Source organism: Amphibalanus amphitrite, unplaced genomic scaffold (assembly GCF_019059575.1).
Source record: "Amphibalanus amphitrite isolate SeventyFive unplaced genomic scaffold, NRLGWU_Aamphi_draft 000541F_arrow, whole genome shotgun sequence".
Taxonomy (NCBI): Eukaryota; Metazoa; Arthropoda; class Thecostraca; order Balanomorpha; family Balanidae; genus Amphibalanus; species Amphibalanus amphitrite.
In genome coordinates, this window is record NW_024882035.1 from 79,551 (window position 1) to 102,803 (window position 23,253).

The window sequence follows — 23,253 nt, forward strand, 5'->3', positions numbered from 1 at the left end:
TGGAAAATACAAAAGGACGACATCAGTAGAATAACGATTACCTCCTTAGCGCTTCAACGCCCATGACCACGACAATCAGAGCTCAAGTACTTTCATCGGCGATGAAGAGACGAGCTTATTCCAAACTGTTGGCTCTTCAGGACGCTCTTCCCGTAGGCCAAGAGGGTAGTGAGGTTCAAAAGTCTGTTCATCGGCTTCGAAATAAAAAAGCTAATTACCTCGTGTCTGAATAGTGCTTTCATCAGACTCCCCTGCATTCGTCTTGTGTCGGTCGGGTACTGTTTTGCTTCATGGCTATTGGCTTCCCATGTTGACTTCGTGACTGGATCTATATTCCACCCAGCTGCGCTGCTGTTTTTCTCGCCTGGATTCTCACCTCGTTCAGCTGCTTAACCCTCGTCTTGACCTTCCGCTCCGCGCAGGCAGAGCTCCGTCCCCAGCTCCGACGATCGGAGACTTCTTTTCGTCGCTGGCGCCGCCGCCGCATCGCCCCCGTCGTCCGCGGCGCTCGCGGTCGGCCCAGACCTGTCACAGAGTACTGGAGGACACTGCCGTGCCCGCGGCGGCCTGCCCAGCTGACCGCGGCTGGACAGTGTCAGCGCGCCGCCCCGGCTACAGTCGAGCCCCAGGGACCGGCCGGCCACCCCCAGCACGCGGCTCGCGCCTGGGAGCAGTGGCAGGCGGCGGCGCGCAGTTCTGGTCAGAGCCACGTGCCCCGCCGCGCTGGTGCCTCGCGGTGCAACGTGGCAGCGAGGCAGCTGCTGCGCCACGCCGCCGCAATGGCACTGAACTGGCGTTCTGATAACTGGGTGCTGGTGCTGTGGTTGAACTATGTCGACAAACTCTAAGCGAACGAGCTCCGCACTTGGACACTGGACAGTAATAGGGCAACGCAATGGACTGCATGTGTGTTTTAATGCTGAATAAAAATAGATTTGTCATGACACGGTTATTGCTGGCGTGCATTTATTTGAGTGGTTAGTAGCATTTTTGAAGAAGCATCCACGAGGAAGCTATATGTACAATGTCTATACCTACATAATACATATATCTTTTGCGAATGTGTCCGTATGTTTGACCAAGGGTCAACGGTCTGTTCTTCAACTCACAAAATATCGTCAAAATAGACGTTTTGTGGAGCTTTTTTCAGAAGCTTTTTGCACAAAAAAAAAACTTTAGCACCATGTTCCAGCACCAAGGGAAACATGGAATTATATTATTTGTAATTTGACATTAGAACCGTAAAATTCAACTTTAAGATTTGAAAGTAAGACTTTAAAAATTGAACATGAAAAAGGTCACTGCCCGGTAAAAAAATATCCACATCACAGTCGAAATCCATGCTACCTATGATGCAACTTCGCCTAAGATACTTTGATCTCTTTGGAATATGTTTAGTAAAAACGTCGCAGAAATGCTAGTGACCTTTTTATGACCTGTGATGACATCAAAGTGGTCACAAGAGTACTTTTCCAAGTCCGTACTAAATTTGATCATACCAAGCGATATAGGCGATTAGTTTAAACGCTCGAAACGGGCGCAGTCTCATTTGGTACCTACCCTTGGCTTGTTATGGAGAGGTTTCAAAATTGACCTAAAATTGACCTGCAACCGATATTTAAGTCCGAGATAAGCGTTTCAAACATCCTGATTCCTGATAATCAAAGATCGCTAAAAGTTTAAAATTGCATCGTTCAATGGGTGCCGCCAGGGCAAGCATTTACATTTTCCTGATGTAAGGTCACCTGACATGACCTCGTGACCTAACTATAAATGGCCTGGGGCTGACTTTTTTTAATGTATATACCTACGGAAATCATGCATGATAAGGTCATGAAGGATCCGTGCTTAGACACTCGTAAAAAATCTCATCCGACCTCTAAACGGCTCCCAAACGGCGTACAGTGATTATATACGGGACACTTTTATTGTAACAGGAATGACATTGCATCAAAAGTAGGTATAAGTCTTTTGAAAAAGATAATAATTAGCTCGAAATTACAACTGTTAAAAATGAAAAATACAGCAGTTTATTATAGCAGCCAAGAAATGCTAAAAATGCAGGCAGGCTGACAGGCCATCGCTCGGCAGCGTCTTCGGGACGCTCCCTGGGGATTGAGTCGACATGCCTTGTGACCATCCCCGTCACTGGGCCCACATCGTCCGCCGTGAACTGTAAACAGACGGCAGAGGCCGCCTCATTGACGCCTGGACGGGGGTACCTGGGGTATGTGTCACCCCTCCCCTCCCCCGCAGGCTGCAGGGAGGTGCTCGCGGGGCTCGACTGTATATCCAGTCGTGTTTGGACGCCGGACTGGCCGCGCCGCGGAGACATGGCCTCTGGTGTCGGGCGGAGCTGACAGAGTGCGCCATGTCAGCGATAATCGGGCGACCCGGGGGCACGAGACACGGGGCACGAGACACGGGGCACGAGACACGGGGCACGAGACACGGGGCACGAGACACGGGGCACGGGGACGGGGCACGGGGACGGGGCACGGGGACGGGGCACGGGGACGGGGCGGAGCTCTGACTGAGCGCGGGCTCGGACTCAGGGCCGGGCTTCTCGCCAGACCTCGGGTCCGGCTTAGGGGGTCGGAATTTGTGCTGGAGATAGGGACACAGTTCAATGGTGGTAGATATGTATTCACTATTTGGAAACCGGTAAATTATTTAGTTGAGTGAACTGGCATCTGCGTAGTCTGTATCCCAGAGCTCTTTACACAATATTCATCCATCGATATCAGAACGCTATGCAAAAAATGCAGTTTTGTATCACATAGATGTAAATATTTGCAACGCAGTTGATCCTGCTTCATGGGAAGCTTCGTTTTCAGGCGATGCTCCCCAGAGCTAATTATCAGCCTCGCCTGCCCTGTCGTCCCTTCTCATTGCGAAACGGTTTAAAACACCTACCAGTGAGAAGCATATAAGTTAGGTCGATTGGCATCTTTGAACATTTTGATCTGAGGGTTTTATAATGAGAGAATAGCGGAAGATCTGGGACTGGGTCCACCTGGTATGAAGGTATGAGTATTTACATCGCAGCGGCCGAGTCCATCTCGTTGGGATGGTGCTGTCCGGAGGGACAAGTCACCCAGCCATTCCAACAATCATCCCGGACTCTTGAGAGGTGTGTCCCTATTCGAACTGATTTCTGCGGTTTGTCTGACGAGAGGACCGCCAGCCCGAGACGGGAAAGTGTCATATCGGGAGTGAGGATGGGTTGGTCCCGGGGAGACGGGACGGGTGCCATATCTCCCCCGGTGTAGATGGCGCCAGGCTGCACACCGTCGCCAGCTGGCCTGATACACCTCTGAACATCTCCCCGACTGACGACAGTGACGCCACCAGTCGGCCAAAGTCGAAACTGCCTGTCCTTGGTCGGCATCTGTCCGCCCGTTCCACCCCTTTTCAAACACACTAGTTATAGCCATCCCTTAAATGCAACGTAATTCCTAAATAAACATACATCAGAAACGTAGGCACCGGGCACAAGCCTTGAAACATGCCGAATTGACCTCCACAGATTGTGTATTGTGGATCCTTTTACACATTTTACACAACACCTCAGTCGTTACATCAATAGCGAAACGAAATAAATGAATTAGTAGGCTAACTCCATTCACAAAATGTACATTCACATGCTTCCAGCTCGCTATTGAGCAATGCAATGCCCTACAATCAAGAGGTGATCACTAAAAGCTACACAAGATCTAACCACAACAGTCAGAACTCATAACATGTACACTCCATTAACTACCCCAACCACTGCTACTACGAGGTTACAACTTACAACCGACTTCTACCTAAGCGCGCACACATTTCGTACAAAACGATACCTTATCAAATAATATCACCCGTACGTTCGGAACCACTACCTCCACACATCCCCCCTTTGGTGTCGCCCATTCATACACCACCGGTCCACATCAGACACCTGTCTATCGTCTCTCTGACACGGAATAAGCTGTCCAGTGAGCGTTCACCACCGCACTCACTAGGGATAAATCCCGTCACAACACGGGGTGTGTTCACAACACGGTGACAGTGAGGTGCCCTCATCAGAAGGGACGACACCGCTCGTCAGAGCGCGCCACTCGTCAGAGAGTGAGCCGTCCGCTCGTCAGAGCGCCGCACGCTCCCTCTCGCGGGAGCAGTCAGTGTTCAGCACGGCAGGCCGCCACCGACACGGCAGCCGCCCGGCGCAGTGACCCAGAGCTAGTTCCGGTGCCGGTCAGCGATCACCTGCCGGGGAAAATGAGCTGTTAGAACTGGCCTCAAGGATTGATATAAGTGACCACGAAAAAATGTCTAAAAAACGAATTCTAATTACACACCAACAATCAGCATGCACAATGTAGAGTCCAGTCCACCGCTAAAGTAATGTGCGGTTTTACCAATCTGAACGGATGGCTTTGACTAGCGATTTTTTAATGCGGAGCGATTGAAAAGAAGAAGTCAATAGATAAAAGTTGCAGCTGCAAGGGTGACGATACACGCCAGCTACATTCAAAGTTTCACTATAGTCTGGCTAATCGTTCCTAAGCTTCAGAAGCAGAACATACCCATGACTGAAACCGCACATTGCTTTTGCTGTGGACTGTACATAAGACAGGCACTGTACTGCAGTGTTCCAAAATTTGTTATTTTGGGTGGGAAACGACATCCAAATGAATATCATTTCACACTCTCACCTCCAATTTTGAAGAGCAATTTTCCACTCCCAATATTACGAAGAAAAAGCATTAGCGTGGATAATCGTTGTACATCTCATATTTTATCACGCATGGATAAATATTAATCCTATCGATCTTTTCCCATCTTTCTGGGCCTCACCTTGGCCAGCAATTTTCCACTCTTATCCCCATTTTTGGAAAGCAATTTCCCCTCTGACACCCAAACCAAAATGCAATTTTGGGACACTGCTGTACTGGTGCGGGTGTCATCCGTGACTTCATATTGAACAGAAGTCTTAAGAACTCCAGATAAAACTTCAACTTGCCGATTCAACCGACTGCTAAAATGACTGACAAGTGACATGACAGGTTATTGGTCAGAATGCTTGCTGGAGGCAAATGAGAGTGGCAAATGGCAATGGCAAAATTCAATGGAACACCCTACCTAATCCTTACTCAAGTGGGAGGACAGGATTCTAGGACTATGCCGTATGCCATCACTCGAAATGTGTGTGTGTGTGGGGGGGGGGGGGAGCAGGCTCCTAAAGTTATCCCTCACTAGAGATGGGGAGGGCAGGTTCCCAAATTTAACCGCTCACCTGAGGACGGCGCCGGCCACGTTGGCCGAGTTGATGGAGGCCATGGAGGCCACCGGCATCGGCTGGTTGATGGACGCCATCGACGCCGCCGCCATCGGGTTCATGGACGCCGCCATCGAGGCCGCCACCGGCTGCGGCATCGACGCCATCGTCGCTGCCGCCGCCATGCTGTTCATGGAAGCCATGGTCGCCACGGCTGCCTCGTTGATGGAGGCCATGGAAGCCATGGACGCCGCCGCCGGCTGGTTGATGGACGCGGCCGGCTGGAACACAGACTGGTTGGCAGCCATGGTGGCAGCTGCCATCGGGTTCATGGAAGCCATGGTAGCAGCCGCCGCCTGAGTCATGTTCGCCATTGACGCCATAGATGCGGCGACGGGCTGATTCATGGATGCTAGCGACACCGCCAGCGGGTTCATAGAGTTCATGGTAGCCACCGCGGCCTGGTTCATGTTGGCGATGCTGGTCATAGACGCCGCCACTGGCTGGTTCAAAGACGGCATAGTTACGGCCAGCTGGTTCATGTTGTTCATGGAAGCCACGGCCGCCTGGTGGTTGATGTTGGCAGCCATGCTGGCCATAGACACCACGGCGGCGCCCTGCTGGTTCAGAGTGACCGGCGCCAGGCTGACTGAGATCGTCCCCGCCGTGCCGGGGGTGTGAGTCAGGGTGACCGGCACGGCGCCCATGCTGCCGGGCACGGTCACCACCTGTGCGGCGGCGCCCTGGGCCACCAGCGGCTGGCTGATTGGACACATGGTGATGGGCGCGGCCGCCACGCCGCCAGAGCCGGCCGCCATCGACACGGCCGGCACCGAGACCGTGGCTAGCGTGGTGACGCCCGCACCGCTCGCCGACTGCTTGGCCAGCCGCATCTGCGCGTTCTGGTCGAGCAGGAACTCGTTGGTCGTGGTCAGGTCGTCCACCTAGGAAACAGAGGGAGGTCCGAGTCAGAGGTTATTAGGAGGACGGGCCGGCTAGGGGTAAATGGGACGGATCACAGAGTTGCCCGACAGTGAACGGTTGGCAGCCACAAGAGCGCACCAGTCTTCCTGAGCCATTTTTAAATCCAAGGTTCTGAGATAGAGCGTAAGTGTATCTTGGAAGAAAAAGAAATAATTAGCATTATTTCTGGAAAGCTTAGCGTTACGTAAGGCCTGCAACATGCAAAAATATAGACAAATCTTATCATCGTCATACGTAGATAGTCATATATAACTGCCATCGTTCCACGCAGCGAAGTAACCATGGCTCAAACTATGTTAAATTGAATGACATTACCAACATAAGTACATCACATTGCTGAAACTGATCTCGTCCAGATCCCGACCCACTCGCCCCGGTCTGACCTGTTTCTGCAGCTCCTGCACTCTCCTCTGCAGTATCCTGTTCTCGTCCTCTATCAGTCGGTAGTCTATGATGGAGTGCGGGTTGGGTTCCTGCGACAGCGGCGTCTGTCGATAGTCGCGCACCACCACCCCGCGCCGCGAGTAGTCGTCAAAGTGTCTCCGTTTGGCCTCTGGCGGCTCACAGTCCCCGCTGTCGGGGGAGCCGCTGGAGGCGGGCCGACTGCCGCTGCTGCTAACGCTACCTCCACTACACAGCTGCTCCAGTTCGGACACCGTCAGGTGGCGGTACTTGCACTTGACACCGCGCGAGCACTCGCCGCGCGCAAAGTCCTTACACACGGGCACCTCATGTCGGCCGACACGAATATCGGCGCCGCGCATCACGGCTGCCTCGAGCACGTGCGACGGCAGGTGGCCGGTGCGTCGGAACAGCTCCTCATCGCCGCGCTCGCAGTGCACGAACCGGCACGACGGCCGGGCGCACTGTCCGTTCTGGTAGTCGTGGCAGAAGGTGACCAGCTCGGGCCGGGCCGGCGGCGGCGCCACCACCTCCTCCTCCGGGTGCGGGAACTTGCAGCGCCGGCCGCGCCGACACACGTTACGCAGGAAGTCGCGGCACACCAGCTGGTCGTCGACGGCGCTGTCTGCGCCGCTGCTGGCGTCGGAGGCCGCGTCCATGGCGGCCGGGACGGGCGGCAGGCAGCGCCTGACGACACCGTGAGAGGGTGCGGGTCACAAACAGGTCACAGAAAATACGGTACGGCAGCCAATGTTCATGATTGATTTCTGGGGATAAGGGAAATGTCTCCGCTGTAATTTTATTAAGTAAGTTTATTTACTTAATAAGTTTGTTTGACGCTGTAAGTTTACTTAACAATGCTGCAAAAAACATATCATGAATAATCTTTATTGTTTGCTGACATGCCTATATACATATAGGCTAAGGCAAGGAAACATTCCAAATGATGATGTTTTAAGTTTTAAGCTGTATAACAGCACAATTAAGTTTTTTCAGAATTTTGGGTGGAAAATCACACCTAATAGGAACAATATTTCCATCCCAAAGAAGAAAAAAGTGATATTATTTCAAATTTGAAATGTTTTTCATGTATTCAATCAGCCAGGCAACAAATGACTTGGCAGTTGGCAGTTGATGCATCCACATATATTTCTTTCAAATCCTGTCAAGATTCTGCCATGAAATCCTGCTTTATCAATTGGCATCACACCTTTTAAGAAAATACTACAGGTATTTACTTAACTATACTCTTTCTAATCATAGGATTTTTCTTCACCAGCCGGGCAGCACACCCAACCAAAATCCAACCTCCAGAACACTGGCACAATGGAGACGTTCCTTACACTTGCTGAGTGCAAAATTTAAAAAAATTAAATCAAATAACTGATAGGTAATAAATCAAATAACTGACCATAGACCACTATGTAGTCTATGGTCAGTGGTCAGTATAGACCACTATATAGGTAGACCAATATGATACGTAGTGGTCTATGAACTGACACAATGGATTGACAGCCAGTACCCATGCTATGCAATACTTGCTGAGTTCCTCTGGCCCTAACACTAATTGCACCCAAAAAGATCAGGCAATCCACAATTATGAGCATCGCAGTAATATAAATTCCCAAAATTTGGCACAAATATCAAACCAATTATTGTTTGATCTGACTTAACAATTTCATATAGCTGCAGATCCTCTTACCAACCAAAGATGAATCAAATCAGCAGGGCAACTCAAAAGCCTCAATGATGTTCCGAGCACAGGCACACAATTGGGTGACAGTTTCTGTATAGGTATACAGTATTTGCATATTTACAAAACTGCAAATATGGTCATTAAGACTGAAAGAAGAAAGAAAAGAACAAAATAACAGGCAATCTTGCAAAATAATAAAGCATTCTAGTTGAAATAAAGGTGAAGGAAATGTGCGACAATTACGGCGCATCTACGAGGCTTCCACCTGCGGGCCCTCACACTCGCCATACGAGAAATATTTCTGGATGATGTATGAAGACAACGATTTATCTTACCTTAAATCAAAGGCGAGGATCAGATTCCTTATACCAGCATCACGTGCGATGATAAATCGCGTAGTAAAAATACATAACAATCAAACATCCACCATAGTTGTCGCGAAATCAATGAACCAAGGTCAGCTGAATACTTTGATAATATGTATTCACGTTCGTCAATCTAGCAGCAGCTTGATATTCGCAAATCTGCTACTGGCAGTCAAACCTGCAAGAATCTTGGTCAAGTTCAGTGGTCAAACCACAGATCAAAAAAAATGGATAAACATTCGGCGGGGCGAATATGCTGCTCTGGCAGTGGGTTTGACGGATGTCCATCTACAAGCAGCGAATTCAGAAATTCGCCTCGAATACACTGTTGTCGCAGTGGATTCACCAATGTTTGGCTACCAGCACAGTGGCGTAGCCAAGGGGGGGGGGGACACAAGGGGCACGTGCCCCTCCCATCGGGACCTGGGGGCCCCTCGGGCACGAAGGGCTCGAGGGACCTTACGGCGCCAATTGGCCGCTGAGAGTCCACGCAGGCCATATTTCGACTCAAAAGGGCCTCACAGGGCTTGTAAGGGCACCTCATAGGCCGCTAAGTATCCACACTAAAATCTCCGTAAGGGCACCACGCCGGCTTCTGAGGGCCTCTTGTCACCGGTAAGGTCTCTCAGAGGCCGCCATGGATCCCTTAGAGGCTGATAAAGGCCCTCAGAGACCGCCAAGGGACCCTTGGCCTCTGAGGCCCCTTACCAGCCTCTGAGGGTCATTTGCCGACCTCTGAGGGCCCCTTGGTGGCCTCTGAGGGCCCCGGCCTAATAAGGGCCAGCTCTAGGAGCTGCACACCCGGCTGTGATGGCCCAGCACCAATCTGACTGAGGGCCCCTATAACGGCGACTGTGAGGGCCCTCACCGGCGCCTATGAGAGCTCACACTCTGGGCCCACACCGGTATTTCTGTGAGCCCCCACACCCCCAACTATGAGGGTCGACACTGCATCGACGGTTCTGAGAGCCCCATCCAGCGACTGTGGCGGCTCCGCACTGGTGGCTCTGAGGGCTCCACCGGCGTCTGAGAATACTATGTCGGTCTCTAATGACCCCTCAGGGCTCCTGAAGACGCCGCCGACATCTGAGATTCCTTTGTCGGCCTACGAAGGATCCGCACCAGCAGCTCTAAGGGGCCCCACGCACATCTGTGATGGCCCTAAACCAGTGTCTCTGAGGGCCCCCACAACGGTGCTTGTGAGGGTCCTCACCGGCGACTGTGAAGGCTCCACACCGGCGCCTCTGAGAGCCCCACACTGCCACCTGGCCACCAGTGCGCTTCTGAGGGTCCCACACCGGCACCCCTGAGGGCCCCTCACCAGTGCCTCTTAATACCCTATATCGGCGCCTCTGAGGCCCCACACTGCCTCCTCTGAGGGCCCCACACCAATGTTCTGAGGGCCCCACATGCGCATCTGACGGCCACCCACCGGTGACTTTTGAGGGCTCCACCGGCGTGTGAGAATACCGTGCCGGTCTCTAAGGACCCCACTGGACTTCTGAAGGTATGTACCGCCGGCCTCTGAGGGTCCTTTGCCAGCCTGAGGACCCCTTGCCGGTCTCAAAGAGCCCCTGCCGGATTGTAAAGGGTTCGCGTCTCGCGACAGCTGCTCCAAGGGCCGCACAGTCCACACCCGTCTGTGATGGCCCCACACCAGTGTCTCTGAAGTCTGAGGGTCCACAACGGCGCCCGTGAGAGCCAGCACTGGTGCCTCTGAGGGACTCAGACTAGCACCCATGAGGGCCCATAGCGGAACCTTTGTGAACTCAGCACCAATGCCTCTGATAGCCCACACCGGCACTTCTGAGGGCCTCCAGTGCCTCTAAATGCCCGTAACCGGCGGCTCTGCGCGGTCCTGCACCCGTGATTCTAAGGATCCAACCGAAGGCACCACATAAACCCTTAAGTCTTGAATACCGGCCTTCTGAGAGCACCACACCACTCGCCAGTGCGCTCATTGCCCCACGACGGCAACTGTAAGGGTTTTACACCGTCATCTCTGAAGGTCTCACACCGCCACACCGGTGACTCTGATGGCCCCTAACGGCGACTCTGAGGGTCCTACACTGGCGACTCTGAAAGCCCCCACGGGCCTCTGAGAGCACCACGCGCCTTACCTTACCGTTTTTTCTCCGATAAACTCATTCGTTCATGCGCTCGGGCTCGCTTGATCGATGTAAGTTATCATTCTCGTATATAAAGAACACCCCTAGCCTCCGGCCTTTGGATGGAAATTAAACGTCATTCTGAAGTTCCTCTTAGACTCACGTCGATACACCAGGAAGGCATCCCATTGCCACCCTTGCGGCACCCTCTTTCGAGCATTACAGCAAGGCCATCTATAGAAGGTACAGTCACTCCCCCGCCGACCAATCAGAGACAGATCCTGAGTGACGTCACCCCTGATGCTCGAAAGGGGTACTCCATTCCTTTACAACGTAAAAATGACTAACTTCATTTGAATTTTGTTGGTGACACTCTACGCATATCGCTCAACCATTGATGTCATTGGAAAGTCCAATTAATTTTCTAGCGATAAAAAAGAGCAGCAATATGCTAAGAAATGGCCGGTTTTGAAGATATAGACGATTTAAAAACCCTCTGCAGTTGCAGGAAAGCAACGTAAAAACGCATCGAGCTTACATTTTTACTATGAATAAATCATTTTTCAGTAAGTTTTTAGATATGGTATCGATTTATTCAACAACTTTATTACAATATTTTTATTACTTGGAACTTTATTTTAAAATAATATTTTCAAAAATGGCAACTGTTGGCAAGTAGCTTTGAAGCGATTGTGGCGCGCCGCGCCATTATTGTCCTGAGGCCCCCAGATGATGTCATCAAAAGTGGAGTGACATGGGCCTGCATTACAGCTCCTATCGGGGCACCCCTCTGTACAACGGCTCAGCAATGGGCTCAGCAATGGGCTCAACTTCATCATCTCGGAATGGGGCCGACGAAAAAAGCGTGCCGTCTTTGTCGAGCATCCGCGTCTTTTTGCTTCTGGACGGGGGCTGTTTTACCGAGACGATCGATAGACGGTTGTCGGCTTGTTTTTGCGTTTGTGGTTTGTATGGATTTCCTGACGACCGCCGACGCGGTGTCGAGTGGTGTACAAATACTTGGGCGGTGAGTCGACGAGCAAGAATTCGCCCTGAGCCGATTATGCCTACTCTGGTCTGGATGAGGGGGGGGGGGGGAGCGGGGGCATCCGATGCCGCAGTCGGTCGCTCAAGTCTGCGAAAGAAACAGAAGGGTGCGCTATTTTCCTCTGAGGATGATTCTAATTTGGAAAAGGGAGTTAGTGCAGTGCCTGTTTCCTGACCATGCATTTTTGGGGGGGGGATAGGTGCAATGATTACACGGGATGAAATATGGCCTTATTGGAACGTTTTACTGGAAGTCCCATAATTCTGCAGTGCACTGCGCAGTCAACTTCTGCATTTCGTTATTGGCGCAGAGCGCCCGGCCTGCGATATTGAAGACGGGGTGAACCAGCTGCTTGGCAGACATGAGGGTGTTGGGCGGAATGGCTCAACCTTTATCTCCTGAATTAACTGTGGCCTGATGCAAATCCGGCGTATACAGTCCCCGGCTAATGGTTTAGTGGCTCTCAGGGAAATTAGTTTTCTCCGCAACACCAGGCGAAATGGAGTATCACACGATTTGTATTGGTTTCCTCAAGGACATCGCCGTGCGGCACACTGGAACTCCCGGCAGATGACAAGTAGAACTCGCCATAGTGCCTGCAATTCCATCCGGAACAAATACAGTACATAGCTCATTCGTCCAAGATATAGGTAAGGTTGGTAAAGTTAGGTCATGGACTATATATGAGATGTATAGTGGTCTATGGTTAGGTAAATAAACGTACCCAGACAATATTCATTCATGAGTGATTTACCTCATATACCTAATACGAATTTCTTCGCGATCTCAAATAGGCACTAAATTCGTTATTGCCTCTTTAGGCCTTCATTCGTTGATCACGACTTATTTTGTCTCGATGAAATTTCTGTCTGCACTTTCGTCTAAGACCATCCTTCCAGTTCCTTTAACATCACCAACACCTGGTGGAAATTCCAACCGACAACATAACGCAGAACATTGCGGATAAACAACTGATGTATTAGGAAAATTTGATAAACAAATACGTAAATTCTGGTACATGCCTAGACTTAGAGGCAGGCATACTTATAGAAACCATGCAGACAGATGGATTCTGGAAAGGCTTTACACTAAAGCGGCTTATATGTAGATATGCTGAAATTTATAGGTCGGCTCTCGGCTCTCCGACCCATAGGCTAGATCAGTTGACATGGGAACAATTAGCATCGAGAGTTCAGCTCAAACGGTCAGTGCTTCTGAGTTTACAAACTACGGTTCGGACGAAAAATGCAAAAACATCATTGTGGGAAGACGGCGGCTGTCTGGTAATTGTCTGTTTTTTTCTCTGTGCAAAAGTACCACCTACTATTCTTGACATTCATTTATCACAAATACACATTCAAACATAACATACATTTACATAACATATATTTATGACCGCGGAGGTAATGTCTTGACTCTTGGCATCTATTTCCAGCTGCACGTACAGCATTCCTCACGACTTTCACGCATTTTTCATATTCTCGCCTTTTCACTTTTCACATTCTAAATTGATTCTAACATTGAATCTGTCACCCTAATCTGCGTTCTCCGAAACGCCGCCCACAACCCTGTACCTATAGGCGGCGGATAAAATCTGATGTTATGTCGGAGCGTGTTTTAGCCAAGTGAGGTCGTCAGGACGATAAAAAGTGAAAAAGCACAGTCTCTGTGGCAGCTTCTGGCTGCGCGTTTTATCATTTTGAGTAAATCATCGTCACGCTGCCCTCATGAACATAGATGTCAGTTTTCCATCATATTATTTGATTGAAGTAATGACTAATGAGCATAATGCACAGCAAGTGGCAATACGAATTTTTATTCCACAGAAATAACTGTCAGTATGAAACAGTGGACATAAAAAAACCGTCAAACATGCGATATTACCGACAGCCGGCGTTGAAACCGTTTTGTCTTATCGCCCGATTGGCTACACTAAAAATCATAGCCTGAGCTGAGATATGAGGAGCAGATAGACGCTGCTTCCGTTTATGTGAGTTGTGATGCGTTTCCTATGACTCACTGATGGTGAAAAGCATGTGGTGACTCAGATGCTCGCGGCATGTTGATAGCACCTCATAGATACCTAAATGCTGTGTAGCTCGTCTACTTTAATACTTCAAGTACTAAACATTCGTAAATTTGAAAAACATGAATTGTGCCTTATGAAAATATATATTTTGTAAGCATTCCTTTTGCTGCATATACGTACCTAACTGTTACGTCATAGGTAAAAAGCGGAAACATTACTCATGACACGTTGCATGCATTTTATTTTACGCTTGAAAAAAGTACAATTGACACTGTTTGATTCAATCGTAGCTATAGTCTGCATGCATTACGAGCGCCATTCATGTGCAACTACGTGTGTGCTTTTGCGTACAAATACGCTCTAATGGTGGTTGGGTTGTGCGGTCAAATGGGTTTGATGGTGATGTCTAGGTCAACTATCGACAATCATCAGGGGTAGGTTACTTCAGCGTGATAAGTTAGACCAATATTTATTTTCAGGCTGACCATTGCGCTTATTAGCACATACATATCAATTAACTCGGGGTTCAATGCTGGTTTGGATTGATTATAAACGGGACTGGTTTGCTGTATAGTGCTAATGTCGAACTTGAAACGCTCTTTATTTGCACTAACTATATCATCATCGCTGCGAAGCTTAGAAGTAAACCAGACAATTATATAAAGCATAGGGCTTATAATTATAGTCATATAAATATAATTGAATATATGTGATGTTTACTACATGATGTATCTATGTAATATATTATATTATCATTGAAGCAATTATTATTTTGTCCATATTCACATACCGCTCAGTAACTACATCAATTAATGCTAGAAAACACATACTTCCATAAGCAAATGAGAAATGTAGGTGTCATACTTTTAAGTGTCAACGTCCAGCACTTGCTTTTTTATATCTTATCAGGAGCATTTACGTTTCCTTACACACCATAAGCCGAACCATATTCAAATATCACACCAATACAGCACCCTGTGTGTAGTGTGTCCTGACAGCAGCCACGCCCGCCCGATCTTCCCCACGACACGGCACCATCCATTTCCCGGTGTCCACTGCTCGCATTTTAATGAGCCGTCGCCACCGCGCCGCTCAGCCTGTTTTCCTTGGACCCTATGAATTTCGATGGAGTTTGCCGGACCCGCTCTGCTCGTTGGCTGGACGGGAGCAACGAGCAGCTCGTCGGACCAGAAGATTCGACGATGAATTGACTTTCGGGCCATTCTTTGTTAAGTTCGTCGATCTTGACGCTATTTATCAGTTATGGAGATCTGTCGACTTTGCTTGGTTGCAAGAACACTTACCAAGCAAGCAAACGTAGTGTAGTTTTGCCTACACATGGTTGAATTTTTCCTTATCTCCTAAAATGACTCACATTACTCAAGGTCAGGGATATCATGAGTTCCATTAGACCCTCACCCATGCACGTATGCGTAGCTAGAATACATTAAATAAATTCCCTTATGTAAATGTTTTTATGTTATGTTTTTTCTGTTATGTATGTAAAAGTAAATGTTGTGTTGTGACATAGGTATGACCAAAAGCTTCAGTTAACTAAACACATTTCTTTCTATTAAAAACCTTATAAAGTAGTGCAGTATTTCGTAACCTACGACAAACTAAGAAGATTCTGTATCGTACATGTTTAGAGCACCACCTTCAACTAATATACACTTATATAAGAAGAGTTTCATTGCAGCAGTTGCATTTGAGAGGAGGCAGCCAGGACGCTCTTGAACGCCAGTTTCGTCGCAGCTTCTGCAAGACGCACTGCATGGCTGGCCACATTGCTGTTGGTCCCGCGTCAACGTGTGACCGAGTGCGCTGTCCGGATACTTTGCAGACACAATTTGTCAGGGGCGCGCCGGTTTCTCGGGCGGGGGCGATATCTCAGACTTCCGCGGTGGCCCGGAGACGCTGCCCTGAGATAGCCCGTAGTAGAACTGTAATCCCTGCTTCATATGTATGACCGTAACCGTCACCCGTCACGACGAACGCTGATCTCCACTGTCACGGTGGGATGTGCTGGAGGGGAGCTGTAACGTGACTCATACGTCGAGTTCTATATGGACCCCTAATATTCCACGGTTCGATCGCACCTCCCGGGAGACTTTCCGAGAGACTGTTTCAGAGTAAAACCAATTATTGAGCACATTGCAGCCTACGGTGGACCCAGCGAGCACAGGCCAGAAATTTCTCAGCTCAGGCTCAACAGTAACGCACTTATCTGCGTTTCACGGGTCGTCGAGCTGAACCCCGCTGCTGTAGCGTAGACGAGCAAATGGAACGCCTCAGGGCCATTCATAAATCAGCGATGTTTGAATGATTTATCGCGATGGCGAGCGGAAATGAAAACGACCCGACGTGCTGCCAGTCGATATTCTATATCACCAGGCGCAGCTTTTAGCGATCAGACGTGCTCGGTAAGCTAAGAAGGAGATGCGCAAATATGATGGGCTGGTGCAGTTCCGTAGGGAGTTATCTACAACTGTCAAAGAATGTGAATGCATTTCCGTTTTGATGGTAGTTTGCTACATTTTCCCCAAAGTGTTGAGCAGTTGAACTGCTCTTAGTGTCGATGTAAAAAGGGAGACTGAACTTTGAATTGGATGGCTGCATGAGGTAAAAGGGCCTGGGGTTTGAAAGTTTGTTGATGATTGGTGAGCAAGCTTTTCCGCATCTAAACATCCTCTGGAAATCAAACCGATTTTTTTATATCAAATTTGCTCTTGCATCTGGGTAGCCCATCCTCAGTGTTTATGAACTTCACAAAGGTATGCCCTATGCATGCTAGGACATACATACACATCCTGGCCATTAACAATGAGACTGACTAGCTATCAGTACTTCCTTCAAGGCAACACGATCCGGACCGATGGAACGTGGCGGACCCAAGAATAACACCGCTGTCACAGTTGACCGGCGACGGGCGTGACACGCGGACAGGTATCGATGAGCGTGTCACGTGCTATCGTGGAATGCCACCCACGGCGGCGCCACGAGTGTCCGGCTCCCTTGTCGGAGGAGGAGGGAGGGCGTCACGTTTTCGATGTAATGACCAATGAAGACTGAACATTGAGCAGAGCGAAGAGATATTTTTGGTTTGGTATGTGATCTCACTTTGTTAGTACGCTTTAAAGTGGAAGCCGAAGTGGTTTGTTCTGTCCAGCTTTTTAAACGAATAAAGCAGATGAGCTAGCATGATGGGATGGCCAAGTGCGATACTGTGTTTCGATAGTTTCTCATGAATTTCATGGGGAGCAGTTTTTGTGACTTGGCAAGACATGCCTAACATCTAACTTGCAATGCGAATAGTTCCTTGGCGTCCCGAGTCATGCAGCCGACTGGAACCCCTTATAAATAATAGGTTTCAACTTCAAATTTCTTCAACTAAACGACCTTTTCATTATCCATTACGCTACATCTGTCGCAATGCAAGCGCCTTGCAATTCATCTACTTGCGATCTAGTGAATATTCATTAGGCGTTCAAGGTAAGCCTGTTTTTCCAGAGTTTTTTTTTTTCAGAGATTTCAGATTTTCTCTCCGTCTTTGATATGGCTAGTGCAACACAACGGTTTTCTGGTCGAATGCCATCTCAGCGTGAGATTGGCGTAAAAATGGGCGAGTGACCATGGCTGAACAGCTCTCTCTCTCTCTCTCTCTCTCTCTCTCTCTCTCTCTCTCTCTCTCTCTCTCTCTCTCTCTCTCTCTCTCTCTCTCTCTCTCTCTCTCTCTCTCTCTCTCTCTCTCTCTCTCTCTCTCTCTCTCTCTCTCTCTCTCTCTCTCTCTCTCTCTCTCTCTCTCTCTCTCTCTCTCTCTCTCTCTCTCTCTCTCTGTCTTCTTGTGTTACAGGCAGCCGTCTCCCTTCGTCTCCCTTCGTCTCCCTCCGTTTCCTCGCCTCGGGCGCGATGTGATGGTTGACAGTCTCCAGCTCCGTCTCTCAATCGTTCGCCAGGTGCGACTGAAGGAAACCTCTGTCCGTCACCAGATGTCAGGAAATTTGCACTACATAGACACCGAACGAAGAGCAGCACACCGTCACCATCTTCGCACCTGCCCTGCACAATAAAGACACTGTTGCCTGTTCAGTTTTGCTAACTCTTTCTGTTGAGTCGTTGACTCTCCTTTTCTGTAGTTCCCAGCTATTGCAATGTCTGATTGTTCCACTGACAAAACTGTTTCCACTTTCCTCGTAGTATGTTCCTCTAACTAGCTAATATAGCATCCATATATTCAATACAGTGCTTTCATGCAAATTCATTTCCTGTCTTATAGGTATCCGCTTAAGTTGCACATGCCATGCCCCTATACGCACATAAGGTTAGAAATGATCACTTACGAAGCCCACGAGGCACGAACTATCCACCAATCACCAATCACAATCATATCTCTCGGGATAATACTGTGGTTTAACTTTTTGTGTTTTCACCATCCAATGCACATCTGCCTTACCACTCAGCCATCGGCCACAGGTGGTTGGCCTCTCGAGCCTCCTTGTCACCACCTCTCCTCAGCGCGCTCTCTGGCCCTGAGGGCCCCCGGTCTCCCCTTAGGATCGAATCCCCACGGCCTCAGCTCACAAAACCGCTGACCGTCGCCCAGCAACGCCCTATCTCCTGCGCTGGGCAAATGTTGACACTGCGCCCGGTGCACGCGGCGCGTTCAATAAATCGCAAGTGGGTCAGCGCGCCTGCCTGCACCCCTCGCTGGGTGTTAGGACGGCGATGGAAGAGGGAGGATTTCAGTGCGAGGACGTGAAAAATGAAGTGGGATAGAGATGTGGTGGATAGATGAACGGGGAACGGATGAGTGTAAGAGCTGCGGCACTGAAATGTGAGTTTAAATAGGTACTGAGTTTGCATGGGTGAGGAGATAGGGAGCTCTGCAGAGTAAAGTGGGCACTGGCCACTGGGAGAGCGGGAGGGAGGAGACGACTCAGCCACGAGAGGTGCCCGGCTGGGTTCTCCGCCGTTAGCTCCCGCTCAGGTCAGAGGGGAGGTCGTGCCCACTGGCTCCGCTCTGGGGCCTGAACCGTGCCCGACTGGCCGTGGGTGGTCGGAGCCGTTTGGAGCGCCTCACACTGGCTGGGTTTTTCAGCTGGTCCTGCCCACGCTGTGTACTGATGATGATGTCACGGGCAATGTTACGAGGTGTGACGCGGCGCCGAATGGAAGCGGTGCTTCCGGGCACCGTCACAATGCTCACAATGTGCGGCGCTTGTTAGCTGCTGCGCAAGGCGTTAATCTATTCATGCAGTGCCAAACGGCTGTTTGAATAAGTGACGAGTTTAAAGCATGAACAGTGACTGGTATGTACTGAATGGCATAGCCTTACTCGAGGTTAAGCTCTGCATTGTGTCCTGAATTGAAAGTTAACCCGCGCGGGGCTGGGGGGGGTAAATTTTACCCCCCCTCGCGAATTTTTGCGATATCTCAAAAACGGCGGCGCGCAGCGCCGCCAAACTTTCAGTACCTTTTCTTACATCAATTTGACACGTTCCCTGAAAATTTGAGCGAAATCCGTCGGAAAATTTTTGAGAAATTGACGTTTTAGTGACGTCATGTTCGCCATTTTCGCCTCAAAAACGGCAAAAGTTCAAACGCCGCTAACATCTTCATTTTTAAAGGAATCAAGACGTAACAAAAAAGGTTATACGTAATTTTACTTTGTCTATCAAATGGCTATCTCGGTTTTTGAAAATTTTGGATTTTGGCCTAAATTTTTTCAAAAAACTGACTTTTTTGGAAAAATCATTATAAAATCCAAAATTTTGAGTCTATCGAAAAAAACGGAATATATGTCAGAGAAGTGGTCTATGTGCACCTACATACCAAATTTTAGAAGAATCGGTTCAAAAATGTGGGAGTTATTCAAAATTTTATGACGTCACGACACACAAAATTTTTGAAAAATGACTTTTTTGGAAGTTCTAGACCTCGTACGGAAACAAAAATAGCACCATTCGATTCGCCGTGAAAAACTGCATCAGATAGACACCTTTTTAGGCCTTAACAACCAACTTCAAAATTTGACCTCACTTGACCTGACCTTGACCTGACCTCGACCTGAAATTCATCCAGAGGTGGTCCATATCACTTATTGAGTGTGCCTATTGAATTCTATGAGTAAAATGACCCATAAAACATGTGTCGCACATGCCCTTTTCTATATTTTGTTTTTTGGTGACCTGACCTGACCTGACCTGACCTTGACCTTGACCTCTGAATGATATTGTATGCAACGAATATTGTCTTGGTAGCCTAAGAACACGTTTTGGGCGATCAGTCTCAGTCCATGACTCCATTCTTCGGCAACTACGGTGCAACTACTATGATGCTGAAACGATTCAAGAGGACTTGGATGTTTTGTCCCGCTGGTCAAAGAGTTGGCTACTTGCATTCAACCCGTCAAAATGCAAGGTGATGCACGTGGGTCAAGGCAATCCTGACTCCAACTACAACATGAAGCAACCAGATGGTACCATTGTTACCCTACAGGTGAGCAAGATGGAACGCGACCTGGGTGTGCAAGTAGCAAACACACTAAAGGCTGAAATGCACTGCCAGTTCGCCGCAAGGAAGGCATCGACGGCACTTCGCCAATTGAAGATGGCATTTCCCACCATGCGAGTCTCTAACTTCAAGGCACTCTATACCACGTATGTACGCCCGCACATTGAGTACTGCATGCAGGCTGTTGGACCCTATCTCAGGAAAGATATAAAGGTTCTTGAATCAGTCCAGCGTCGTGCTACAAAAATGGTACGTGAGGTGCGCCACTTATCATACATGGAAAGACTCAAACACCTGAAGTTAATGAGCATAGAGGACCGGCTGAGAAGGGGAGACTTAATTTGGACTTACAAGCTGTTGTCAGGGAAAGTAGCTGTCGACTGCAACCAGTTTTTCAAACCCAGTGAAGAGGGCAGAACCAGGGGACACAGCCTAAAGCTGGAGAAGAGAAGATGTAGGATGCTATTACGGAGCAAGTACTTTGCAAATAGAGTAGTAGCAGATTGGAACCAGCTCCCCGAAGAGGTTGCAACAGCACCCACAGTCAATGGCTTCAAGAACGGCCTCGATCGCCTTTGGGCAACAGAGCAGTGACCATTAATATGTCCTATACATCCACGAAGTGGGCCCTAATTAGACCTAGTCTACTCCCCAGCCCACTAGACACCTAAACCTAAACCTAAACCTAAGGCCGATACTGTAGAAACTTGCAATTTATACCCTTGACCTGACCTTGACCTTGACCTCAAACTTTAAATTAAGTACATGTTTTTAGTAGTTCGTGATGAGAGCTTTCGATTGGCGTTTGAATTTTCCAAATCGGACCATTAGTTTGGGAGATAACAGGGGGGGTAAAATTTACCCCCCCCCCCAGCCCCGCGCGTTCGGCTGGAGACCCCAGCCCCGCGCGGGTTAATGCGACGTTTTTGGACCATCGCAATCTTTCCCCTTTAAGTTTATTCGAAACTTTGTAAATAACAACCTCGAATGTGTAAGCTCACTGCTCATACTCGTACATGCACCTTTACCACAACCGTTTTAAAATCATCTACTTAAGTGTTCGCACGCTTGTATCGCTTTCTCTTCTCTTTGTTTGTCCAAACGTGCCGGGGCACTCGATAACCATTTGTCTCTCCGGCAGCTGAGCCGTCATTATTCCCTGCATTTATTCCTGGCGGGGTCCGTGTTGGCCTTTTTACCAGCACGCGTCGCTGCTGGAAGTTTCGGCTCCCTTTTATGGTCGCGCCATCGGAGCTGATGTGGCCCCGTTCTAGCCCCGGGACGAGCTGGTGGTTTTCGTGTTATTGAAGAGGGTTCGGAGAGGGGAAGAGAGGGTGCATATCTTGGATCGAGCGATGGTGGGGTCCGCTCACCGACTCGACTCGATCATCGACTGATGATTTCTTGTCGAAGGACTTTGGGCCGAATCAAAAAAGTCGAAGCGACTATGACAAACGTTGGCTCTAATGTGAAAGCCATTATGTGCATCGATAAAAAAAAAAAACGAACTAATACTGCGACGGCGATTGAAAAGAAGGAGGGAGCTCTCCTAAATGTTTCAATAAAAGATGTGACGGAACGAGGAAGCGAATAAATTATGACAGATAAGCCGTGAAGTAGCCGATTGCAACTTGAGCATGATATGCTACATTAGTGGACCTAACTCATTAATTTGTTTATAATACAACAAATGCAGCGCATCTGTCCGCTGTCGAACAACTCTGAGCCGTTTCCGTTGTTGCCACTGCGCCCTTCCCTGCCAACACATGTCCGCAGAGAGTGGAGCCATGTCAGCGCCTGGCGGCCTATCACCCGAGTCTGAGTCGCCGCCCACGGAGCTGGGCGGGTCCCCGCCGACCGCGGCGGCGCTCCCGTGTCCCCGACCCACACACCACCCTCCCCACCGCCTCCTCACCAGCAGCCTCCGAAAACGAGCCGCCTCCCCGCCCCGCCAGCGATAGCTGCTTTAATTAATCAATTAGTCGCGGCTCTCAAGAGAGCTGGCAGCGGACGAGCATAACGATTTTGGGAGCGGTGTCGATTCGACTCCGGGATCGTACCGCTGCCGCCGCCGTTAGGTCGCTGCATTGCCCATGTATGTCCCGGTGGTCTCATCGTCGGTGTCGACGCGGCCAGCTGACGGTCGTCGGCGCCGACGGAGGAGCGCCGGCGCGGTCCGACGAGGTCGACGAACTCCAGTCGGCGAGGATCTCGCTGTACTGCTTCTCTGAGACGGTCACGGCGCGGGCGGCAAACTCCGACTCATGTCTCAACTGTGACATTCCATCTTCAATTAAAAACTATCTGTGCAACTCTCGTTTAATTATGTTGCTCTTATAAGCACATTCGACTAATTTGCAATAATCTAAATGATATTTTTAATGTAATTTGTGTGATGCTAATGGATCGTCATAAATTATTCTCATTAGAACAATCATGACTGAGCTACCAAACGATGATCAAACCACAAACCTTATCAAAATCATTTACATAAATCAATTAGGCACACAGCATCACGCCAAATTATCATTCCTCCCTCCATAGAAGAGGGCCTGCCTACCATTCTTGGCTGTGGCGGAGTCATGAGCGAGTCGGCCGGCGCGAGTCATGACTCTGGCCGGACTCCGGGCGTCTGCCACCGGCGGCCTATCCCGAAAAGGAAGGCGGCGCGACCTCGGTGCCGGCCTGGCGCTCTCAGTCTACCCGGACGGCGACTGAGCGACGCCGAGCCAGTGGCGTTATCGGCGCGTTTCATCGCGACTCGACGGCTCGTCTCGGCGGCGCGGCACTGGAGGGCCTCTCCTCTCGACTACGCGACGAGACTCGCTGTTTCCTCGCACCTGAGTCG

At 49.4% G+C, this 23,253-nt stretch overlaps 1 protein-coding gene across 1 annotated transcript; it reads right to left on the reverse strand.

Moving 5' to 3' along the window:
- Window positions 1-3,516: 3,516 nt before the first annotated feature.
- LOC122393547 (zinc finger CCCH domain-containing protein 10-like) lies at window positions 3,517-8,814 on the reverse strand. The gene is made up of 4 exons (XM_043389714.1): window positions 8,678-8,814; window positions 6,628-7,333; window positions 5,279-6,204; window positions 3,517-4,248 (listed from the first exon to the last, which is right to left on the reverse strand). The coding sequence occupies exons 2-4, from the start codon at window positions 7,303-7,305 to the stop codon at window positions 4,245-4,247; spliced, it is 1,608 nt and encodes a 535-aa protein (XP_043245649.1). The 5' UTR covers window positions 7,306-7,333; window positions 8,678-8,814; the 3' UTR covers window positions 3,517-4,244.
- Window positions 8,815-23,253: the final 14,439 nt, after the last annotated feature.